This window comes from Atractosteus spatula, chromosome 23 (assembly GCF_055471065.1).
Source record: "Atractosteus spatula isolate fAtrSpa1 chromosome 23, fAtrSpa1.hap1, whole genome shotgun sequence".
NCBI lineage: Eukaryota > Metazoa > Chordata > Actinopteri > Semionotiformes > Lepisosteidae > Atractosteus > Atractosteus spatula.
In genome coordinates this window covers 9,013,172-9,037,693 of record NC_142728.1, presented here as the reverse complement: position 1 = coordinate 9,037,693, position 24,522 = coordinate 9,013,172, and the positions used below count along the sequence as shown (strand labels likewise).

Genomic DNA, 24,522 nt, shown 5'->3' with positions numbered 1-24,522 from the left:
TATCATGTGAGCTATATACTAAATTTATTTTGATATTAAGAAAAGCGCTAAAATGAACTAATAGCAAGCAATAAGATCATTACATAAGATAAGTGTATGTCTGGATTCAATAACTCAAATGAAACTAATTTCATGTAGATTCGAAGTCCACACCACAGAGGTCCAAGTTAACGTACCGTACTTTCATATTTTTCCTGTTTAACAAACGTAAAGTCTTAATCACGATTTATATTATTTTTATTACCTGGAAGTTACTTTTAGTTCTGCTTTGTCTATTGCTGCATTTTTAGGATCTAGTCGCACATCACAGCGTCCCGATATTACTATGGCAACAAACTGCAATTCTCACGTTAAACCTCGAGGAATGCAGTTGCCTTATGGGTAACGTAGTTTTGCACGATGGAAAATGTAAACGAACGCCTGTGAAAACATTTTGCTTCAAAAATACGTCTTTAATGATTAAAAATATTTTGCATACAGTACATTAAATTACTTTTTTTTGTAAAACGGTGTCTTTGGGTTCTCGATACAAGTCATTGGCTATACCTAACAGTCCAGGATGATTCTTCACTGAATTCACTAATAAAAACTACATTGTCCATAGATGAAAAAAAACAATGTATAAATTCAAGCACATTCTCCACACATAACACCTAAAAAGTGTCTTTTCACATTGACAAAAGATTGAAAAGCTAAATACTTTGGCTGTATTGTCCGTAACATCAATGAAACCAATACAACACATTTTTGTGGTCATTGCTTTACACCTTAAAAAACTCAGATTGTATACACTCAAACTATATATCAAGAAAAGTCTTCTGCCATGCTTTCACCCATTTTGGTTTCCCCAGATTAGGGGGCACTGGTGGTCATTTTACCAGGGGTGGTTCTATTACAGACTTCTTGGTGGTGATAAAGCCCACATCTCTTTAAGACTTTTAATAGGGCTTCTTCTGTAAATCTGACGAGGGCAGCTCTGGATTCAGTCCCAGTTTTTAGGGGTCTCCTCTGACACGCCACCTAGATGTAAGAAGGAGATGACATCACTTCTGTAACTCACTCAGCACATTAAGGCCCATGATAGAAGTATAAATAACCAAATTCTTGACATTTGCTTCTGTGCAAGGTGCCTCTGGGCAGAAAGATTGGCTTCATTCCCGAGATGCTGCCAAGCAGATCGTCTTCATGCACTACCCAGAATTCTTCTGGTTAATAACATCTCAGGGTACATCAAGGAGCCCACAGTTACATCAAGGAGCCCACAGTACTGAATGATCTGAAGAGAAAACCATAAGAGAGGTTACAAAGAGAGGTGGCCATTCAGCACATCTAGCCCATTTTGTAAAAACAGAAGGAGAAAATAAAAAAGCAATTAATAAATTTATTATAGGAACCTGTACAAAGCAATTTCCATAAAATCTATGAAAATAAAATTTCATTTGAAGTGTAGTATGTTTTTTTTTTTAACTTATGCCTTCAAATGGCATCTAAATTAACCTTTTTGTATCCATGCTGTGAAGTTAAGCCAGTGTTCAGGAACAATAACATTTTGCCCTTTGAGACAGATAAATTTACCTTCTTCACCAGACAGGAGGTACTGATTCTCCATCGGTGCCATTGGTGGTTTCAGCGTTCCCTTTAAACCTGCACTTTGACTGGTCAGTGGTAGGGTGCCAGTGGGTAGCTGAGCCATCCCCATTCCTGAGGCCTGAGCCAGGGGGCTCAAGTTGTTCTCTGCATTCAGGACGTGAGGCTGGCTTTGAAGTGCAGCAACAGACTCCAGGCTCCCAGGAGCTAGCTTGTCTGTCCCTTCAGTGCCACCATGCTCAATCCCCTGCTCAAGGTAACGTTTCCATCATTGTGTTAGACATACATTTAAAAAACATGACCTTTTTAGGTTAATTATGCAAATATTTTCATAGGAATTGTATGTTCTCCTGGTGAATCTAAACTTACATTTCTTTCTTAATTAACTAAAGTGATTTATTTTTACTTATTTTTATTGTCCTACAGTCAGCAAATAACAAGAATGCGTGTTTTTGTAAAATCTTGTCAGTAAGTACTAAGTGCAGAAAATAAATAGTACATGTTAATAAAAAAGAAAAGCAAAGCAAGAGACTTTGAATCCAGAGTAAATTTTTAATTAAAAGAATGGTTTTAACCATCTCCAGAAACGGCTGTGTTTTGCTATCAGTGTCACTATCCATGGAGAGACAAACAGAAGCAGTGTGGCCCTCTCTGGTTCTTGTAGGGATTAGGCTGACAGCCAGTGCCCACACCTGCAATATCAGCTGAGTGGCTCCACTCATCAAACTGCAGGTTGCCATGGTAGCGAGAGTGTGAGGAGTGGGGGTGGCAACAGGTGTATCATGAGGGACACACGCCGAGGGTCCTTTCTGCACCAGCAGTGTAGGGCGCTGGGAGGGGACCGACAAGGACTGGCCAGGACCCTTAAAAGAAAAAAAAAGACAACATTTCCAAAGCTTTTATTTATTGGAACTCAATTTCAGTTCAGTGAAATAAGCAGAACTGACAGAACAAAATAACAAGTTCGATTAAATTGAGAACTCCTCAATGTTATTTATCAACTTGTTTAAACACCAAATCTGATATTGATAGCAAAAACACAGATATTGTTTGTTTCTGTATGAAATGTGTGTAGAAGAAATGAAGTAACAGAAGTATTTCCCATTAAGCTCTTGTCTCTTTCATGGAAACCATAGTCACATGCAGCAACTGGGTATTACACATCAGATGATGTGAAAAAAATGGTTCACAAAAAATACGTAGGAGAAATTGTGTTTCAAATCTAAATATACTGTAGGTATTACATGTTCCAAAATGAAGATAACGCACAAATTTCCTGTCACTAGTGCTGTAACACAATCATAGCTACGCTGGTATAGTTGTTTATTACCTGGTGAAACTCTAGCATGGGTGACTGAGGACAAGATTTGTGAAAAGAGGCCTGTCCGTCGCCTGTTACAGCAGTCAGCAGTATATTCTGCATCCCTTCCTCAGGTCTGGTGTGTCCTGGGCTGCACAAGGGGATGTTGTAGACTGCAGACTCAGACGTCATTCCTGCCTGTGAACACAAAGTGTTTGGGCTTTCCTCTGTCTGAACAGGTGCCTTCAGACAGAAAGAAATGACAACAGATGCTGTAAAACTAAGAAGAGATTTTGAAAGTAAATGCTTAGAAGTGCACCTACTGCATGCAATTGCTCAAGTGAATTGGTACTTGCAGTGTAGTCCGTAAGTATTTGGACAGTGACACAATGTTTGTTGATTTGGCTCTGTACTCCAGCACATTGGATTTGAAATGAAACAATGACTATGAGGTTAAAGTGCAGAATGTCGGGTTTAATTCAAGGGTATTTACGTCTATATTGGGAGAACCATATAGGAATTATAGCTCTTTTTATACATAGTCCTTCCATTTTAGGGGACCAAAAGTAATTGGACAATTGGCTGCTCAGTTGTTTCTTGGCCAGGTGTGTATTGTTGCATCATTAGTTTATGCACAATAGAGCTAACAGAAGGTCTAGAGTTGATTCTAGATTTGGCATTTGCATCTGGAGTCTGTTGCTGTTGTATCTCAAGATGAGGACCACAGAAGTGTTAATGCCATGAAAGCAGGCCATCATGAGGCTGAAAAATCAGAATAAATCAATCTGAGACATGGCAAAACATTAGGTGTGTCAAAATCAACTGTCTGGTACATTGTTAAGAAGCAAGACCGCACTGGTGAGCTTAGCAATAGCAAACGACCTGGTAGACCACGGAAGACCACAGTAGTGGATGACCGAAGAATACTTTCAATCGTGAAGAAAAACCCCTTTTCGACTTTTGAACAGATCAGGAACACTCTCCGGGATGTAGGCATAGGTGTGTCAAAGGCTACCATAAAGAGAAGAATACACCAGCATAATCTCAAGAGGGTACACCACAAGATGCAAGCCACTGGTAAGAAAGGCCGCAGAAAGGCTCTGGGACAAAGCCTTATGGACAGATGAGATAAAGATTAACCCGTACCAGAGTAAGTGAAAGAAAAGTATGGAGAAAAAAAATCACACTGCTCATGATCCAAAACACACCACCTCATCTCGTGTTAAACATGCTGGCTCACTTGTCTTTATTGATGATGTGACTGCAGACGGCAGCAGCAGGATGAATTCTGAAGTGTACAGAAGCATCTTATCTGCTCAGACCCAACCAAATGCTTCAAACTCATTGGACGGCGCTTCACCTTGGAGCAGGACAATGACCCCAAACATACTGCTAAAGCAACTATGGAGTTTTTCAGGGACAAAAAGCGGAATGTTTTTGACTGGCCAAATCAATCACCCGACCTGAATCCCATTGAGCATGCATTTCACTTACTGAAGACAAGATTGAAAGCAAAAAGCCCTCAAAACAAGCAGGAACTGAAAATGGCTGAATTACAGGCCTGGCAGAGCATCACCAGGAAAGATACCCAACATCTGGTGATGTCTATGGGTCAAAGAATTCAGGCAGTCATCAATTGCAAAGGATTTGCAAACATGCCAAATTTTATTTAAGATTATGTTAATGTATCCAATCACTTTTGGTCCCATGAAATGGGGGGACTATGTATAAAAATGGCTGTGATTCCTATATGGTTCACCCAATATAGACGTAAATACCCTCAAATTAAAGCTGACATTATGCACTTTAACCTCATAGTCATTGTTTCATTTCAAATCCAATGTGCTGGAGTACAGAGCCAAAACAGCAAAACATTGTGTCACTGTCCAAATACTTATGGACTGCACTGTACATTCCTAGGTAATATCTTGCAATAAAATTATCTTTTTAGTCTTGAGCTTAGAACACTATGAGAGGACTCAATTCAAATACTTAAAATGCTCAAAACTACTGACAAAGTCAACCCAGTGAACATCTTCACTGTGTAATGACTCTGAGGATTCAAGTCGAAGCTAGGGGACATGTATTTAAGACTGTGAACAGAAAGCACTTCTTCACGTGAAAATTACACCTTACATATGGAAGGCATTCTGGAACAAGTTACTCAGACATTTTTAAACTGGTTTCTTTCAAGACATGCATTAATGGGATCCTTAGATGAATTGGCCATTAGCAACCAAAGGATCTAGATAGGTCAAATGGACTCTCCTTGTTTGTAACATTTCTTGCGTTCGTCATTTATATTTTTGCAGATACAAGCAGGAACATACTATGACAGAAAAAATAAGGAAAATTCTAATGAGACAGGCACCTCCACAACAGAAAACAATATACGAATCACTCATTTAGGAGCATCAGTATCTAATTCTGTGTATTCCAATAATAATTTATAGATATAATTTCCATCCCAAAGCAGCCATTACATTCCAACAGCCCCACGACACATCAGATGAAATGAAAAAGTGAGAAATTACTTCAACAACTGAATTAAGGGGGACATGCAGACAGGCCAGACTGAACAAATCATAATTAGAACTTAGCCAAGACATAAAGGTTAGCACCTCACCCTTATAAGCCAGGCAGATCTAACAAAGTAGTAAAGACTTCACTTTCATAACTCTTACGAAGGATGTGCAATTCAGATTCAAAGCAATAAAGTGCTAACAATGTGAAGTAGAAGACGAAAAGTGGACTAAGTAGATTTAGAAGATCGTGTAGCCTCTTTCAGTTTGACCTACGGTGACAGCAGCCGAGACCAGCCCCTGATCTGGACCAGGCATTGGCAGTCCTGCACTGGGTTGTGGAAGACTGGTAAGCAGAAAAGGGGGACCGGCCTTAGCTACTTTCTTCTTAGGCCTTGGGTTATCCTGCAAAGAAGAAATAAGTAATTTGCGTAAGCAATTGCTCTAGAAGTAGTTACTGGGGAATTTACTCTGAAACATGCATTAGATGTACCAAATACCCAAAGATATAGGCTTTTATACTTATATTTTCAACCAAAAGTTTTCTAATTTATTTTTTCAAAAGAAGTGATTTCTTTATGAAATTGTATTTTCAGTCTGTATTTTAAAAGTTCCTTATATATTTAGTGAAGGCTCAAGTGTCTAGGGAAGCTGCCTACAAACCTTGATCCACTTCTTCAGACCATGAGGTGGAGGCTCTCTTTTGCCCCCTGTCTTCTTCATCTGGTCACTGACCTTGCTGATGGTGCTTTGACTGCAGCCTGTTACCCACATGATAAATTTATAACAATTGCATCTTCCACCACCTAAAAAAAGAGACATTAATATAAGAGCTGTAACAAATACATTCATCTTCTAATAGCTTAATCCAATTTAGGCTTTGGCTCCCCTGTGATGCTTTCCAAGAGGGCGACAGGCGCAAGGCAGGGTACACCCTGGACGGGACACCGGTCCGTTACAGGACACACACACACATGCATACACTCACAGCTAGGGCCAATTTTCCCAGAAGCCAGTTAACCTACAGGTATGTCTGAGGAGTGTGGGAGGAAATCAGATCACCTGGAGGAACCCCACAGGAACACAAGAAAAAGATATAAACTCCATGCAGACAGCACCTAAGATCCGGAATTGAACCAGAGCTACAAAGCAGCAATGCTAACCACCGAGGGACAAATTTTCCTTGTAGCTGTTTTTCTTAAACATCTAATTTAAAAGTGAAGTGTCAAAGTGCACAACTATGTGCTTGTGCATCTTTAAATTTGAAGACGAATTCTCTAAATTGCCGAAACACTAAATATGACATGAAATTGTTTCCACTGTACCACTTAATTAATACTGAAATGATTAATATATAAGTATGCAAACCATGTGCAAAGCTGTAGTCTGAAGAAACTTATCAGAACAGGTTGATATAACTAGTGTTTTTTATTTCTTTACATGAAGTGCACTGCATTCAGAAATGTCTAAATGTGGGAGACAACTGCATCATTTTGTTTGCAGAATGACTGCCTTCATTGATGAAATCGTCTGGGCAGGATTTGGCTGTTAAACCGTGCAGGCTCATCGATTATCTGGAGGTTAGAGTCTGAGATCTTGAGGCATAACCTGCTGACCTGCATTGGTTTTAGAATGTGGAGGAATTGGTTAGTCAGCCTTTTTAGGAGGTGGTTTGCACTCCCTCCGGAAGCAATGAATGAAGAAGCCAAAGAATTCAATAGGTTCCAATTACAGGACAGTGAGATGTATGCCAACTGTGCAGACATTCTAAGAGATAGAGCGGATGAGCACCAGGTCACCTTATCGCACACGCCAACATGTGGACATTGTAGTAACTTGTCATGAAAAGGCTGACCTGATGGTGTCAGCATTTCTGCCAGGACTCTCCGGGCCTCTGCCTGCCCCGACCGTGCCCTCTCCCTCCAATCCTGAAGCAGTTGCCAGTGGGTGTGCGCCATCTGGAGAGAACAGGGGTGGACAGGGGAGTGGCGCTGTAACTACATCTTTTACACAAAAATCCATGTTGCACTGTGATGGGTTCAACCCTATTTGCTTCAAAATAGGATTGGAGGCTAGAAGTTGTGTCATGAAAAAGTGGTCTTGATTGACGAGAGCACAGTCAAACAAAGGGAGGAAAAACCTAACAAAACACATAAATTAAAACTGACCTGTTAATGTACTTACCACAACACAGTTGTCAAGGCAACAGCGATTCTTCCAGAGATCTGTAATCGGTTTGAGTAGACCAAGTGTTCTCTTCCCTTTAGTCCTCTCAATCCTCTCTTTCTTCTAGAGTGAGATATCATCTTGAGCTTACTGGCCTCAGAGTGGCATTTAAATACATGTGGTTTCCTGAACTAAAAATTAATAAGGCCTAGCAAAGCACAATATGTTCTTATCCTTATTGAAAGAACTACAAAGAAATAATAGACTAAATACACAGTACAAGTTAAAACTTATGGTTATATACTTGTTTACTTCTTTTTGAATAAATCACATGGTGTACAAGCTTCGGTTTGATACTCGAGTATTTATTTTTTACATTAAATTGATGTAGACTTAAGTGATCAGAAAAATGTTTCCATTTTTATCGTGTATACCAAATTTAAAGGCTAGGTAGTTGAATGGTACCTAATACTAGCCCATGATGTATGCATGTTTAAAAACAGCACTGTTTTATTCCTCTGTTCAATGACAGTACAAATGAAGAAGGATTCCTAAAGGCTGAAAGGATGATTTAGGGTTTACTTACCTGAGGATCTGTTATGAGCCTTTTATGGAGAAAGTTATTAGAATATCCCAGAATCCTCTGGCAGGCTCTCTCACAGAGTTTAAGCTCCTCCCTCAGCACCTTCCGGTTGGTCAGCACAAACTCCTCAAACTCCCTGGATTTCCTTTGGCCATTGCCCAATCCTACCACTGGCCTGGAGGACCAAATCCACAACACGACAGGGATAAGTACCTTACAAAAGGGGTTCCCAGGCTTGGTCCTGATAAACCACACTCATGCAGACTTTATTTTAATTACAAGAAGCCTTCATTGAACTAGCAAGCTGCTTGATAGGAATATTTGTATGCTTTCTTTACTACCCAAGAAATTTGGGGTTTTATTTTACATGAAAAAATGCAACTTCCAACATGATTAAGAGCTGAATACAGTTCAGAGTAATCCTGTTATTAAAGCAACTACTGAGAGATTGACTGAAACAATGTAATTACAGCACCTTTTTAACTAGATTTCATTTCTTGTACATTATCACCATGTGATATACTTTCTTCTAAGCCTATCCAAAATGATCTATACTTGCTTTTTCATTTTGCCTTGCAGCTGCACAGTGCTGAGGTCATAACACTTCTGGGTGCTCAGAGCCTTAGCTTCCTTCAGTAAAGCCAGAATTTGCAGGGCACGACTGTGGCAGCCATCTTCTGCGTCTCCTGTCGAAGAGAGTTGTCATCTCAGTGTGCAGGCCTGTTAACTGCCTTCCAGTACTTTCATTGCTCAAATGTCCCAAAGTAAGATGAGAATCCAGTTTCACTGTGTTCTGATTTTGGTTTTTAGCATTTTAACCTTTAACATACCTGTGCCTTTAATATGGCTCTGTATACACAAACATGGCTTCTTCCAATACACTGGACAAGCAAGCCTCTTAGCATCTTGGTCTCCTAGCAACTCCACCATGGACTGAGCAAAGGCCTCCAGCTCTTGTTCATGTCTGGCACGATCACTGGGCTCCACAATGGGATCTGCAGGTTTGGAACGCTTTGGCTTTCCATAAGAAAGACCTAAATAAAATGTGAGAAAATGTGCTGGAATTTTTGTTTGATCATTTGAGGATACTTTGCAGTGGCGGTGTGAAGTTTGGAAGCAAGGAGATACGCACCACAGGCGTTGCAGAGTACAAGGGTCTCTCCCGTCCTGGGGTCTGCTCTGCGGCGCGGGCGTGCTGGGCCTAAACGGGGGGCTTTTGACTTATTCCCACGACGGGTGGGGTTGGTGATAAAAGGGGAGCGGCACAAGTCGCAGCAGAAATCTGTACTTTCGAGAGGATAAAGAATCAAGGATTTATGAAAAATCAATTCGAAAAAGCCAGTTACACACACAGGCATCACTGGTTCCAAATGGTACTGTCACCCTTCCAAGCACACACAGTACACTTACGTGATGTGTTGTCAGTAGAGATTTCACTGCCACTGTTTGAGAGACCAAGGTTGGGCACTACGGCTCAATTCCTCTTTAAGCTTTTTCAGTCCAGCTAGCCTAAACCCTCTGTTTAGGTAATTCTTCTGGTAGGTAATTCTTCACTTCTTTACCTGATCTGATTGGTGCAAAGCACCTAGAATGTATCGGTCTTCAGACGTGCATAGAGTCACCCATCTGTAAAGTACCTTTCATACTGATGTTTTATTTTGATTAATAATTCCAAACTTTGCTCAACTGAAACTCCACATGGAGTGAAAGCAGACCCCCTAAATGCTGACAATTGTAGATTATAAAAAGGTGCTATTTGGCTTACAAACAAGTGATAACCTCACATTGTCTGTGTGTCATCTTTTCAAAACCATTTTCTCAAATGCTGTCCTCACTCCTCACACCAATAACAAAACATCAGTAAAGGTCACACACTTGATCTTTATCCTGTTCTCGATCTGACAGCTGCACACATAGAACACTGTACCTTTACTGTCTCCGGTGGCTGGTCCTGCCCATGCCAATTTCTTCCCTCTCTTAGGAGATATTTCCTCACCAAGAAAGGTCTCTCTCTTCTTTCGAACTCTGCGACTTCTGCTCATATCAGGGGAGCCGGATCCATGGGGCTGATCTTGCTGAAGAGCCAGTAAAATGTGCAAAATGTGCAATGTCTGTAATCAATCTTTTCAAGTGCTAAATTACCTTTATTCCAAAATGCACTGCTTAAAATGGGATATGAAATGAATGTGTTCTGGATGTACATTATGTGTACAAATGTAGTAATGGGTGATTCAAGTATTAATAAGGAGTGTTTTGGTGTCCTTGGTTGTGGAGGAATCTTCTGTATAAAGTGCTTTTGTTTGTCAGACTTACAGCTTATTACTCTTTCTCAGACAACTAGTACAAACACTTCCAGTATACAACATTACCTTAGAATCAGCTGAAGAACCATGTGTTGACTGGTTATGACCGAAAAAAGTTGGCCGTTTCTTGGAAACGCATTCTTCTATTTCATTTCCACGTCTGCCATCAGCTAAGCATGTAAAAAAAAACAAACTTGTTCCATCACCAATGTTACATGTACAACTTTAAATGCCTTGAAGTCAAACTCACAGTACATGTGAATTTTACAAAATGCAATAATTCGCTTTAAAGCAAGAGGGGGCCATTCTACCAAGGCAGTAATCTGATTCCGCGACGACGCGTAATGCGTAAGGAGAAAATGGAGTCAACTTCCAGTAAAAGTGTACGAAAAACAAGCACGATACCTCGGTCTGTACTTTAGAACATACCTTTTTTGTTAGCATCCATTTATAATACGAACATATGTAGATATTCTATTTTCATAACGTTGTCTTTTTTGTTTGCGAAGAGTAAACTACGCAGCATCTGATCTACTCCCTATTGGCAACCCCACCAGCTTTCAGCCGTAGCTACACCTCCTTAATGAGGAATTAACCACCGTGTTCATTTTGCGAGGGGTGGCAGATACTTTTTAACAAGTCTTTTTGCGATTTTAATGTTTTATTTTTTTAAGATGTGTGTGTTCATTCACAGACTGGTCAAAATATTTTTAACTTATATAACCCAAACGTTCCCTCTCCCACTACATAGCATTAGGATCAGTCTGTCATTCACATACGATCCAACTCGCATCTCGAAGCTCACCCACAAATATCATAACACACATCTGAAAGGATTGGACCGAGACCCGTATTTTCCATTTGCAGTTAAATCTGCTGTATTTATCAACATTGTGGGCATGTATTTAAATTTTGCATTATGCTTCACGAGTTACATTTGCCATAAGGTGTGCCATTTTAAAAAAAAAATCTTAGTTAACTTTAGTACACCAAATTAATATGGATCTGCCAAGTTCAAACCACGAATATCAAATACAATTTACTACGACAAATGTGCCCCACAGACCTCACTCCATACAAGGATCCCACAAACATTACAGTGTTTATTACAAAACAATTTACATTTTTCATGGTCTTCCCTGAAAATAGCAGAAACGAATACACTTGATGGTCAAATGATTTGTGTTTGGTCACGGTTCTGGTACATAATGTTTCGAGTGCAAAAGCAGAATCACGACGTCTTCTCTTCCTCCGACGAGGCGTCTGTCTTCTCTCCAGAGCGGCTGCGCGTGGCCAGGTCGGCAGCGCTTTCCAGCACGAGCTCCAGAGCCTCGTCTCCCTGTAGCCGTCTCACCATTTCCCCCTTGGAAGCCAAAATCTCCTCGATATTCCTTGTAAGGGACAAAACAATATATTCCGATGAAAATATACTACTTTCTAATTGAAATATTTTCATAAATAGCTACACTCTAACGTACATTACATCAAACGGTGACAGGTTCAGACACCATCTTAAAACAAAGTCGAGTGAAACGTTTAGACTTTTACAACTGGTTGTACAGGTTCAATGCCATACAACTGGCTTTTCCAGGGAAAAACCATTTGCTTTCCAACATTCCCGAGCAGCTGTTACAAGACCTTTCGGTGTGAATGTGTTTCAACGGTAAAGACCCTACAGCAGCAGATGAGCGAACACGTTTCTGTCCATTCAATTTTTGTGCATTCAATAGCAATGGAGTACTGTTATAATTAGATTTGTATTCCGAAGAGACTCACTTTTTCCCTTCGAGATCTGAGAACCACCCAAGGTTATCTGCGATGATGTGGTGGTTTTTGCAGTTTGGACAGGTCACTATAACAACTCCATTGTGATAAGCAACTTTGGAAATCCTCTTCATTGATCGCGTCCAGCAAACCTAAAAGTAATTTTTTTTCAATTAATGGATCTACACAGAAATGACCAGTAATAATTACTAAATTCGTCACTAACAGCATGAAAAATGATATTTCTCTTTTCTTTACCTTGCAAGTGTATACCAAGTGGTAGTGACTCGAATTTATCTTTCCAATAGGTTCGCCTCTCACAGGGACAGATGTTGAGAACGGCTTAAAAAAAGATACGCAAGTTGTCCTCGCAACAGACAAAGACGTTTCGTTCCTGCTACATCTACTGAATTTCCCATGCTCTTTAGGAAAATGTCTCGCAAACGTCCGATTTCTCTGTTCTACGTTCCAACGTGTTTTTCCGAAGTTGGTATTATGAGAAAACTGACGTAACTGCAGATCTCTGGCAGTTGTTTTAAACAGCGGTACTTTGCCCGACCAGAACTTAAAAGAGCAAAGAGCCGAATTCATCATACCATAATACAGATGCCAAAATAACACAGCAAGTGTTTCAGCTGCCTGTCAATTCGCTTAATGTTGCTATACTCCTCATACTTAAAAACCATTGCATTGCTACTACTTGTGTGTCATCACTTCCTCAGTTCGCAAGACCCGTGTAGAATAAACTCTCACGCGAAGTGAGTTGTGTACCATCTGCTGTCTCGGAGATGCTACTACAGTTACATCACAGCTAAAAGCAATATGTGCGTATGTCCTTGTTACAGTTTCTTGCAAAAGTGGGAGAAGTTAATTGCTCTCCTGGCGTAAAGAAATGAGATTCTGAAATAATGTCCTAATTGTCTACATGAAATTGTTTTCATTTTTAAACAACACTACTTGTAAAATAAGATGTAAACTACAGCGCAATACGTCTTATTTAGGTGTCATGCAGTGCGGGTTTTATAATACAGCGGAGGTCGAGATTTCTTAGTAGATGAAAAAAAAATGGAACCACATTCATATGGAGGTCAACATCATGCATTTTAATATTGCATGATTAATTAAGAAAAACACAAATAGGTTTTTGCCCAGCACCTTTATTTTTTACGTAGTTATAGCTCTAGAACTGTGCAACACGAGAAAGAAGTTGCACTTCTGAGGGGAACATCAGAATTAAAACATTGTAAAAACAGGGGGTAACTACAAATAACAGCACTATACCAAACCTCTGCATATTCTTTGACGCATTCGTTTATGTTAGTTTTAGGTTGGCGTGCTTTTCCATGACAGACTAGCCCTTCATCTAGTCATTGTAAGTCAGGTGAATAGTTTTCACTGTTCACTATTTTCAGTTCCTGGCCGTCATGTGCCGTCTGTGTCTGTATTGTCGCTCCCTGTTGTGTTTTCCACCTCGCCGCCTTGGTGTTCTGTGTCCTGGTGTGTTCTTAGCGCCCGCTTTCTGTTGTGGAAATATAACACAGAGTCATGTTTCTTTTCTCAGGACAAAAATACTGATTATCAATTACAACTCTCGCTGTTGCAACCCGCGTACCTCCTCACCACTGAAAGCAGGATCTGTTGTTCTCCCGGGATCACGCATGTCCCATATAAAACATTCCAAGACAGGAACCCACGAACTCAGTATTGCAGGTAACTAGCAACAACGAAGTGTGCCTTTACTTTATGTTGCTAAACAACATTAAAGGTCTAACATTTAAACATTAAAGTTTAAATATCTGACTACTTTTACAATCTGCAGTTTTAATTAATCTGGGGAACTAAAATAAATGCAAGGGTAACAGTTTTGACAGCATGTTTGAAAAGTTTGTTCTAGATTTACACATCCCTTTGTGGAAGGAAATGCCTCGTGATTTTGACTTTTAAAGCCACTTCCCCTTAGTTTCCATGTGTGTCCTCCACTACAGATATTTTTTGCTTTTCACTAATAGATTTTGTCTTATAAATATATCTATTCATTTGTTTATAATTAACAGGAATTGAGAGCATTGAGGAATCACAGTGAATAATTACAACTGCAGCTTCAGCTGTGAGCAGGATATTTACATGATTACAAATTAGATTTTTCATTAATAGTTTAAACCAAAATAATTAAATGTGGCTGATTGCTTTAATTAGTTAATATTAGAGTCAACACATCGCTGACAATTTAACCCTTTGAGGATGAAGATACTAGACCATTCGATAAAAAATAACATGAAGATAAAATATATTTATTTAATAATATTTGAACATTTGAATTAAGATGCTAAATTGGTTGTGTTGGGAACAGTAGTCCTCAAAAGGTTAATGACAGACCTTCTATAAGCCTCAAAACAATGTCTCATTCGCCTCCTTTCCTTGTCAGCCAGCTCTCCTTGTGCAGAACCTTTCTCCTGGAAATAAAACCACAAAACACAAGACAAAAACAGTTAGTAAGTATCACTCAGGGGTGGCAATGAACGATATTTTTAACCTTTTCTTTTAAATATTTCTTTAAGCAGCTTTCCTGATCATTTGTCAGCAAGAAATGTATCTCTTATGACCAGAGGTCAGAAACACAACTGAGCCCTTAACTGACCTGATCATGACACTGATTTGAGTTCTCTAATTGTGTTCTGCTGACAAATGTGCTGAGCTTTGCTTTTTTTCACAGGTTACTTTACCAGCTTCTGAGTGGATACAAAAAAACATTTCAATGAAGCAAGTGTTAATTCAGTAAGGGATCTGATTTAGTAAAGATCTCAGCTGAAGTGAAAACTAACAGGTGCATGGATCCCCAGGAACAGACTTGGGAACCACTGTCTTACTGTTGTAAAATACTTGTAGTCTTTCATCTTCTGACCTCTTCAAAAACAGAGCATATTGGGCAGTTCCACTCATTCATTAGCTAGATCACCCTGAAGCTTAGCACATACAGTATCACTTGTCATTGGAGGAAGAAAAGCAAGGAGAGTTGCAAACAGATGCTAGTAAATGGTGATTAGTGTTACGCACAAAGTAAACAATTGTAAGACACATCAGATAAAAAGTTATTTTCACACTCGGTTCCTGTTAGTGTCTCAGTTAGCACTATTAAAGACTAAAATGTCTAATTTTTCATCATTCCAGACTTGTTTTAAAGGACGTGCTTAATTCAAGATATAGTAGCTGTACAAGCTGGATACAAGTTATTTTTTTATAGTTAATCAAATACTGTAAAGCATAATCCACCAGGCATATAAACTGGTTTCAGGAATATTTCTACGCTTAAATGGAGAATTCACCTGAGTGGGATTCTAATTTATGAATCTAGTCATAAGACAGAATACCAGACAACTGTGGATGTGGTTCAGGATATGGGAAGTTAATATATTTAAGTACCATATTTATGTCTTGTTAAAAGACTAAATTTCCAGTTTGTGACGGTAAACAAAGGTAGTTTGATTGAACCATATGAAAAGAATACACCACTGGCAGAAAGTGTCCGTTACCATAGTAACAGTTGGGTACCGTTAGTTACTATCAGTTACCATTGGTTGCAAACAGTGGTGTACCACTGTTGGTAAGTATAAATACACACTTAAGTGAGATGGAGTGGAAATAGACCAAAGTTAAAGACTTGGGAAAGCCAAAAAACAGCAGCTATATCACCCTGCACCTCACCACTGGCAGCCCACTGAAGCTAAGCAGGTGTGAGTACCTGGAGGGGAGACCTCCTGGGAAAAACTAAGATTGCTGCTGGAAGCGGTGTTAGTGGGGCCAGCAGGGGGCGCTCACCCTGCGGTCCATGTGGGTCCTAATGCCCCAGTTTAGAGATGAGGACACTATACTGTAAACAGGCGCCGTCCTTCGGATGAGACATAAAACCGAGGTCCTTACTCTCCGTGGTCATTAAAAATCCCAGGACGTTTCCCGAAAAGAGTAGGGGTGTAACCCTAGCATCCTGGCCAAATTTCCCATTGGCCCTTACCAATCATGGCCTCCTAATAATCCCCATCTATGAATTGGCTTCATTTCTCCCTATAGGGAGTCCCTATTACCTGTAAAGTGCATTGAGTGGAGTGTCCAGTAAAGCGCTATATAAGTGCAAGCAATTATTAATTATTATTATTATTATTAAAAACAAAACAGATCCTTCTGCTTTGAGTGGCCTCAGTCGGCCACACTAGAGGGAGCAATTCCAGGCATGAGAAAATTAAGAAAGTGCTTACAGCTGAAATACTGTTGCCACTGGACTTTCGGGACTGGTGAGGGGGATCCTCGATAGTGACACAAACGTTACACTTTTCAAACAGAAGTGCCTGAGGGTCGTCACTCACTGGGATGCGGGAAGAGTGAAAAATGAAACACAACAGTGATCAAGGAGAGCAATTGTGAAGGAAAAGGTTACAGATAGACTAAGATGACAAAATATGTATTATGATAGTAGTAATAATAATTTTAAGTATTCGGTAAATGCATCAAGTGCTATATTGTATTATAGGGGCGGAGCGATGGCACTGTGGCTAAGTATCTGCGCCTGTGGCTGGAAGGTTGCCGGTTCAAATCCCGCAGCTGGCAGAGGAATCCTACTCCATTTAGCCCCTGAGCAAGGCCCTTAACCCCAACTGCTCCAGGGGCGCTATACAAGGGCTGACCCTGCGCTCTGACCCCAAGCTTCTCTCCCTGTCTGTGTGTCTGTGTCTCATAGAGAGCAAGCTGGGGTATGTGAATAGACAAATTCCTAATGCAAGAAATTGTAAATGGCTAATAAAGTGATCTCATCTTATATAAGTTCTTTGTGCTTTGATTTCAACATAAAAGGATACCCAGCATTGATATGTACAGTAGTTATAATAATAGTTTAGCTATATCTTTCTCTCTCACACACATACACACCTAATACCTAATAGTTTTTGATATCTTTAATCTCCAATGTTAACATATATATTTTAAAAGGATATATGACTCCTCTCATTACTGTACTAGACAAAAGCTCATCTTCCCACTCAAAATGGATGATGGAACAATGATTCTTTTCCAGAATTTCGAAAAGGATACAGAATGTTAATAAACATTGCTCACATTTATTAAACTCTTCCTTATCTTCGTCTTGACTTGTAGGGTTCAGCAGCTTTTTGGAAAAAGGTACACAGTTATTATTCAGGAATATACACAAGGCAAGCTGAGACTGGAGATGGTGTGAAAATCTGAAAACCTGTACTACTCCTTTCAGTTATCTACTGTATTTATGAAAGAGAAAAGATGATGTTTTAGATTAGTGGTCCAAAAGGAAGTTGGAAATAATTCAATGGGAAGTGAATGATCCCATGAAAGGAGGAACATCTAAATGTTTAAATAAGTTTTTAGCAGGTTCTGTTTTTCTGCTGGGAAATTACCAAATTCTGAAGAACAAAATCACTTTTTAACTGAGATTTATGAATACGTCAGATCTTAATAATGCCATTCAACTTACATTACTCCTTAGGGAATTATCTTCATAATCTGAAGTCTGTTGGGGGAAAAAAAATTAAATGTTGGTTTTTGTACAAAACAAGACAAAAATAATCAGCATGCACCTCAAATGTAAAAGAGATTTTAGTCAAGAGCTTTTTATTCAATGAATTAAAATACTTCACCCAGCAAAAGCTCTAAACCACATTTTCTAAAGAATTGCCCCTTTGTGATGAAAAACTACATGCTATAACATCCATAACTTCTTTCTAAAAAAATCATGATAAACAAAATATTGGAAAAATAATACCATAATTTAATTCTGCACATTCTGAGCTCAGAACAATAAAGCTTATTATTTTTAATATTTCATTATTTAGTCTACTCGTTTATTTTTGGTTATATTTTAAAGATTGCAATGATAGTGAAAACTTGAGCTCTTTGTCTCCTTTGCTATTTCAGCTAAGTCCTTTTTCAGTGGTCTCTAAGCCTACACTTGCTTGAGACAAGCTGTGTCAGCCGAACAGCAAAAGCCCTTACTGGCGTAGTGGGCTTTCGGCTGATACGTCGCATTTTGGTCTCCATGGCCAGCACCTCCCCCTGGCTCCTGAAGAGCTGGATCTGCAGCTCATCGCAGCGTTCGCCCAGTTCTCGGATCTGCTTCCTGTACAGGTCCTTGTCGATCAGGCTCTTGGAGTACTCCCGGTGATACTCCTCTCTGGTGTGGATAGCCTGACGAAATAGCCAGGCCGTTAAAGGTCAGCATTACAAATGACCATAACACAACTCAATGACTGAAACATTAAACCTTTCAGAGGATGTCACTTCATGTTTCATTTTCTTGATTTTAAATAGTGTCAGATTTAGACAGGAAGATCTTAGTGTATCTACCCCTACAGTTGGTCTTTATCGTTCCACGCATTGATAATTCTCTGCCCTAGTTTTGGTACAAAACAGGCTTCCAGTTCCCCTTGTTCTGTTCACTGAACAGTATTGGAACAAACTACTAGAGGTCAACCTTAATTGTCCCTATTTTACATTTTGAAATCTCCCAAAATTCAATTAACACATCCCTTGGCTATCTTTTGCAAAGACCAAAAAGACTAAGTTACTTTATCCTGTTTTCATAGGTCACCTTTGGTGCTGGAATGAGTTTTGTTGCCCTCCTCTGCACTTACTCTAAAGATCTTTAACCTTTTTGAAATGTGCAGATACAAACTGTTCATTGCATTTCTAATGTGCTATAACTGGAGTGTTTCAGTACAACCACTGTTGACTTTTGCTCTATGTATAAAGTCCTGTCACATTAAAAATGGCTACTCAATTCAAGGAGAGAAGAGAGAGCCCCAGTGTATCAAAGCAGACAATTCTGTGACAAAATTAAATTTTTTCAGGAGCACTGAAGGCTGAAGGTGTCACTGGACATTGCTAAGCTATAAGCTATAAGTATAATTGCTGGTTTGGAAGTTCTGAATTGCTGATCTTTGTGATTACTACAGCAATTAAGAGACAGTCTCACCTGGTCTCTCTCAGCCGTCACTTCATCCATTTGCTTCAGGATAGCTTCAATTCGGTCTTTGTACATTGTGGAGTCATTCCTGAGAGAGGTGCACTGAAGCTCAAGCTCCTCCTTCTCTTCCATGTACTTGAATAAGAAACAATAAAAACCCTTGGGTCTCACATGTTTCCAAAAATATATATATTTTAAAATAACTGCAAGCACACTTATTTCCAATCTTTCAAAATTGAATTTATCCTAAATTAAACATAATGGTTTGTGTCCACCAGCGAGTGACATATGGGCAGAAATAAATGCCCTATGGCTTAATTGATATGACCACCATTACAGGAAGGAAACCAGAGTAAAAGGAAGTTAGGATGACAAAAGTACTTCCCGTGTTTGTTTGCATCACCTGTCATTAACTCATCCCTTGTGTGATTCAGTGATTGTGTGATCATTTGCAATCTAGGTGGTACCTTGTCTCGGAGCTCCTCAGCGTTGCGTAGCTCCTTGCGCAGGTTGTAGATGTTGTTGACCAGCTCCTGGTATTTGGCCAGGGACTGCTCCCTGTAGTCTTCCAGAGTCTGAATATACTGCTTGTCCTTCTCTGCCTCCCCAGGATTCCCCGCCTTGGTTCCGCACAGAAGATCAAATCAGACAGTTACCTTTCTACCACTGCTTGTACATATCATAAAATGTAAGATGATTTGTTGAGATTACTCAGAGCCTCTAGCAGCACTGTGGTAAAATTCAGGTCAAATTTCTTTCCAGATTTATGCTTTCTTTCCCTAAGAATCTATTACATATTACAGAATTAATGACGCAGCTGTAAAGCATTTGGAAGTCACATATTGTGATTGTTAAAATGTGTATATTTTTGTAGATAATGCATGGCCATATCTTAAAAATTGCAACAAATACGCAACATATTTTACCTCCATTTCCCCCTCCATCACTTCTAACACCATTATCCAGCAGATGTAACTACTGTGTAGGAGGCAAAATAATTGGCTATCACAATGCTTATTGGCTACCTGGACAGAATTTTCCAGTTCCTGGATTCGGGCCTTGAGGAGATCATTTTGCCTCTGGATCTGCCAGATCATATCCTGACTGGGCCGCTGCTCCATGGCATTTTTCAGTGTCATGGTCCGCTTCCTCTGGATTTTGAAATCATTTTCTGCATTCATCAGGCTATGCTTTAGCTTCTCAATCTAGAACCAAGAGCAATGTAGCATGATTCGTTATTGTATTTGAAAAGGACTTACAAAAGGCACAAGAGCACAGCTGTATGTTATTAAAAGATGGTGTTCAGAACAGACAAACTAACAAGCAGGGGATTATTTATCCAGTACAGTATTCTCATCTGTGTCTAGCTCATTGATCCCATCCTACAGAATCAATAACCATCATAAGAGTTACATTATACCAAAAAAAATGCTACATTATAATATCCATCCAACCATTTTCTAACCATTTTATCCAATAACAGGTTAACAGGAGAGCCTGAGCCTATATCAGCAAGCAACAAGGCAGGATACACTCTTTATGGGACACCAGTCCATTGCAGGGCACACTGACACAAACACGAGCACACGCACACCAGAGTCAATTTTCCCAGGAGCCAATTAACCCACCAGTATGTCTTTGTAATATGGGAGGAAAGCAGAGCCCACACAAACATGGGGAGAACATACAACGTCCACGCAGTTAGCACCTCAGGAATTGAATCCAGGGCTCTAAGTGCAATGCTAGCCACTGCTCCACCATACTGCCTACATTAATTTATAAATATTATTAAAAGAACTCCAGAGGATGATATAACAAAGAAGCACCACGTGATCATAAAACTAACAGGAATATAAACTTAGTTGGCCAAGAAAAAAAAATACATATACACGAAAGACTGTGGGCTCCTGACCTCATTACTTGTACTCAGTTGGCAGCATTACTGTTCTGAAAGCCCTCATTGATAAGGCTGGCTTCTCTCACCTCCAACTGAAGGTCCCTGTTCCTCATGAGTGCGTTGTTCTTGTCCTCGCTCAGCTTGGTGAAGTCGCGCAGCAGGCTGTAGTTCTCGTCCTTCAGCTTCCGGGCCTCGTCGCTGAAGCCGTCACGCTCCTCCTTCATCCGCCTCACCCTCTCCTGCTGTTTGCGCAGCTCGCTGTCCTTCACCTGCAGCTGCTTGATGGTGTCCTCCCGGGCCGCCAGTTGGGCCGCCAGCTCCTGACTGCGCCTCTTCTCGTCCTGGACAGCCTTCTGCAGCAGGGTCACCTCGCTCATCAGAAACTGCGTCAAGCCTGATTCGCCTGCGGTGTCTGGGAGAGGGGACAGCAAGGTTAAAACAGCTCCAGGATAATACCGAATGTTGAGATGATTCTTGTGCCTTTTTTAAGCCAAAGGAATCTTGGTAAAGAGACTGACCATATCAACAAAAGACCTTGCATCACAGCCTGGTACAGACTCTACAAGGTAAAGTCATTTACAAGACTTCAGTCATGAAGAACTGGTAGAAGATAGAGGACTGCCAGAAAAATGGATCTTATATATAAATGACAAAGCTGTCTCACATACTTAGACCATATTAAAGCTTTAATACCTGTTGTTGTTTGATAGTTAAATGTCATCATTTATCTTGGAATGTGATTCAAACTGAATTTTTCAAAATTTGGCTGCCCCTATGCCCCTGGAGTTTTATAGGGGTCTACAGACAGGTTAATGTGCACACCAATCGCATTACCAATCTCACAAAACAGCTGGACAGCACAGCTTGTTTTTCAAGACTCAGGTGTGTAATCAGAATTTTCAGGTTCAAGACATTAAGAGTCCACACCTTTGTGGCTTTTTTAATGAAATGCCCACCTATTAGGATGGAGAAGACCCTAGCAGGCTCTTTCCCTGTGATCCTGCGGTACAGCTCTGGGTAATCAAGCTCCAGACTCTCCAGGAAGGCCACATAACCCTTATGTCCAGTCCTCTGCAGGATGTCTAGCAACACACCTAAAAGATATAACACCTGACATTACCATCCTTATGAACATGAAACCACTTAACAAAACAAACTTTATTACTGAAATCAAAGAAACATATTGAAACGTTGTATATAAGGCAAAGGTGTATGTGAAAATGATTTAAAGATTCAAATTACAAAGTCTTGCATCAATGAAATGCACATAAAAGGAAGCAAAATAAAAAAAGGTTTAACTACAGTATGGCAAGTTAAATTATACATTTCTTTGGTTATTTCCTGACTTATTAACTGAGGATGTGAATAAAAGCCCTTAGCTGACTTATTTTTCAGCACAGGTGAGGAACCCCAGTCCTAACAGACTTAAGATCTCATTATTATTCTGCTTCAGAACTTTATTGGCGTTACCAAACTTAATACTGTATTTTTACTGCACTGATTAACTGTGCCTCCCTGGCTTAAAGAAAATGATCATCTAAAGGGAATCATCTGTTGAGCTAAAGGTTCCTACTCCTGCACTCCAGCCTCTTCCAGAAACGCCTCTTTCCTTTCCTGTTCGTCAGCTCACCTACTTTCCGGCGGCGGATGACGAGGCTGGGGTCATTAAAGATCTGCTCCTCATCCTCTGTGCTGAGGACCTTGCACTGGCGCAGGTAGGGGGTGATGCGGGACGGTTCGATGGTCTTGATGAGCAGCAGTCTGTAGTTCTCCAGAGAGTTCCAGCACTCCTCGTCCTCGTTCTCGGAGATGCTGAAAGTATCCATCGTTGTGCTGCTGTCAAATGTCAGCGATCCTGCAAATTATCAAACCAACAATTCTGGAAAGGCTTGATCTTATTAAGGAGTGATATATGATTTCTAGATATACTGTAGCACTTTTTCCTTTTCTGTATAGGAAGTATCAGAGCCTGCAGTAGTATACAGTCTGCTCTACCCGTTTGAGCTAGTACACAGCCAAAGCTTTCTTAAAAACTGGGTAACACTGGTGATTCACGTAGCATAGCCAACCAAAAGCATAATATCTTTATAAGGCTTCTGAATTCAAATTATTTTACATTATAAATAAGTTCACATTTTAGTCCCTCCTCTGTCTGGAAAAAAAGTGTTCAAATTTCAAAACCAGTTTGATTAAGCAATAAAATCTGCAAGTTCCCTTTTTTAGTATATATTTTAATATTGCCTTTTCCCTAAATTACACAACATATGTTTCTGGCAGATGCATCGTCCGTCTTCAGTATTTGATGAAATAAGGGAAACTTCAAATGAAGATCCCCTGCCGATTTGGTTAGAATCCATTAGTTATATTGTTCAGTACTTAGATAAGTTTTTAACCCTTGATTTATGAAGGCATTTTTAAGTGGTTCCTGACACTTCAAAAAGCTTCGGATCTTGACTGACTCATAGCAGGCATATCAATCAGCTTCTAGAACACAAGGGGTACAAAGTATCAACACAGGAACTTTAAACCATGCAGTGTAAATTAGAGTGCCCCCGCGACTACTTGTACTATGTTCCTGACAAAACGGATAGAGGCACACTTAAAACACCTTTCTTGCCCACAAAATCCGGGGCTGAAAACTGCTTCACTCCATCTCCTGTTCATTTACCAGAGGTACTGGAAGAGCAAAATAGTGAAGGTAGTGAAGTGAGCCACTATCTACAACTTTTTTCAAAGAGAAAAAAATAACTCTGTTACCTTGAAGGGAGAGTGCCCCAGCTCAGCCAGCTGTCAGTGCAGTGAAAGCATGACTGAGCTGCTGAGGTATAAAAAGAGGAAGCCAACAGTTTAAAAAGCCTGAATAGGAGGGATCTGCTCAGCTCTATGCCTTTTCTGACTGTGATCACCCTTTTAGGGCTAACAATGCAGAAATGCACACAAATTAAAAATTAAGTTTGCGCAAATTTTAAAGAATATTGCTTCTGATGACCCTTTTAATATACAATAATAAATAAGAGCAAAATATGTTTTAGATTTTCCAATACATAATATAGTGTATAGTGTATGATATATTAAATTTTAAAAATGAACTAAAGTCATTTTCTTTTGGAACTGCTTATTTTTTTATGGTCCACAAACCTCTTTGATGTTTCTTATACAGGTACATACTAACAAAGACAATACACATGCCTGGCACGAGAGTTTTAATGCTTAGTATGTGCTACATGTATTTATTAATAATCCAGATTTATTTATAAGAATTCTCTGATTTCACGAGGGAAACAAATCCGTACTCTAACGAGTGTTTATTCATTTCATATTTACAGGCCTGTGGGAATTTTGTGATAAGATTTTTTTCTAGCACTCCTCTTTAAAGATTTATGGCACTTTAAATGAAAAATTATGGCAATCAAAAATA

At 39.7% G+C, this 24,522-nt stretch overlaps 3 protein-coding genes across 5 annotated transcripts; all 3 read right to left on the bottom strand.

The window, feature by feature from the left end:
* Positions 1–431: 431 nt before the first annotated feature.
* LOC148816139 (uncharacterized) lies at positions 432–11,016 on the bottom strand. 2 transcript variants are annotated; one of them, XM_088904562.1, is made up of 15 exons: positions 10,891–11,016; positions 10,528–10,631; positions 10,086–10,233; positions 9,291–9,440; positions 8,989–9,192; positions 8,718–8,844; positions 8,162–8,333; positions 7,594–7,698; positions 7,265–7,367; positions 6,073–6,215; positions 5,686–5,814; positions 2,918–3,130; positions 2,280–2,450; positions 1,576–1,834; positions 432–1,276 (listed from the first exon to the last, which is right to left on the bottom strand). In XM_088904562.1, the coding sequence occupies exons 1-15, from the start codon at positions 10,907–10,909 to the stop codon at positions 1,251–1,253; spliced, it is 2,073 nt and encodes a 690-aa protein (XP_088760688.1). In that variant the 5' UTR covers positions 10,910–11,016; the 3' UTR covers positions 432–1,250. The 2 variants fall into 2 exon arrangements, with proteins under 2 accessions (XP_088760688.1, XP_088760689.1); XM_088904563.1 differs by having other exon boundaries at positions 2,918–3,085.
* Positions 11,017–11,314: 298 nt separating this feature from the next.
* Positions 11,315–12,930, bottom strand: dnlz (DNL-type zinc finger). Its single transcript, XM_088904564.1, has 3 exons — positions 12,822–12,930; positions 12,238–12,377; positions 11,315–11,852 (listed from the first exon to the last, which is right to left on the bottom strand). Exons 1-3 carry the CDS (start codon positions 12,909–12,911, stop codon positions 11,693–11,695), a joined length of 390 nt encoding a protein of 129 aa, XP_088760690.1. The 5' UTR covers positions 12,912–12,930; the 3' UTR covers positions 11,315–11,692.
* Positions 12,931–13,364: 434 nt separating this feature from the next.
* On the bottom strand, positions 13,365–23,917 carry card9 (caspase recruitment domain family, member 9). Of its 2 annotated transcripts, none has more exons than XM_088940551.1 (13): positions 23,862–23,917; positions 22,735–22,959; positions 22,061–22,198; positions 21,191–21,516; positions 20,233–20,412; positions 19,675–19,827; positions 19,217–19,342; positions 18,238–18,429; positions 17,720–17,755; positions 17,305–17,377; positions 16,476–16,582; positions 14,602–14,678; positions 13,365–13,744 (listed from the first exon to the last, which is right to left on the bottom strand). In XM_088940551.1, the coding sequence occupies exons 2-13, from the start codon at positions 22,928–22,930 to the stop codon at positions 13,648–13,650; spliced, it is 1,701 nt and encodes a 566-aa protein (XP_088796677.1). In that variant the 5' UTR covers positions 22,931–22,959; positions 23,862–23,917; the 3' UTR covers positions 13,365–13,647. The 2 variants fall into 2 exon arrangements, with proteins under 2 accessions (XP_088796677.1, XP_088796678.1); XM_088940552.1 differs by having other exon boundaries at positions 17,329–17,377.
* Positions 23,918–24,522: the final 605 nt, after the last annotated feature.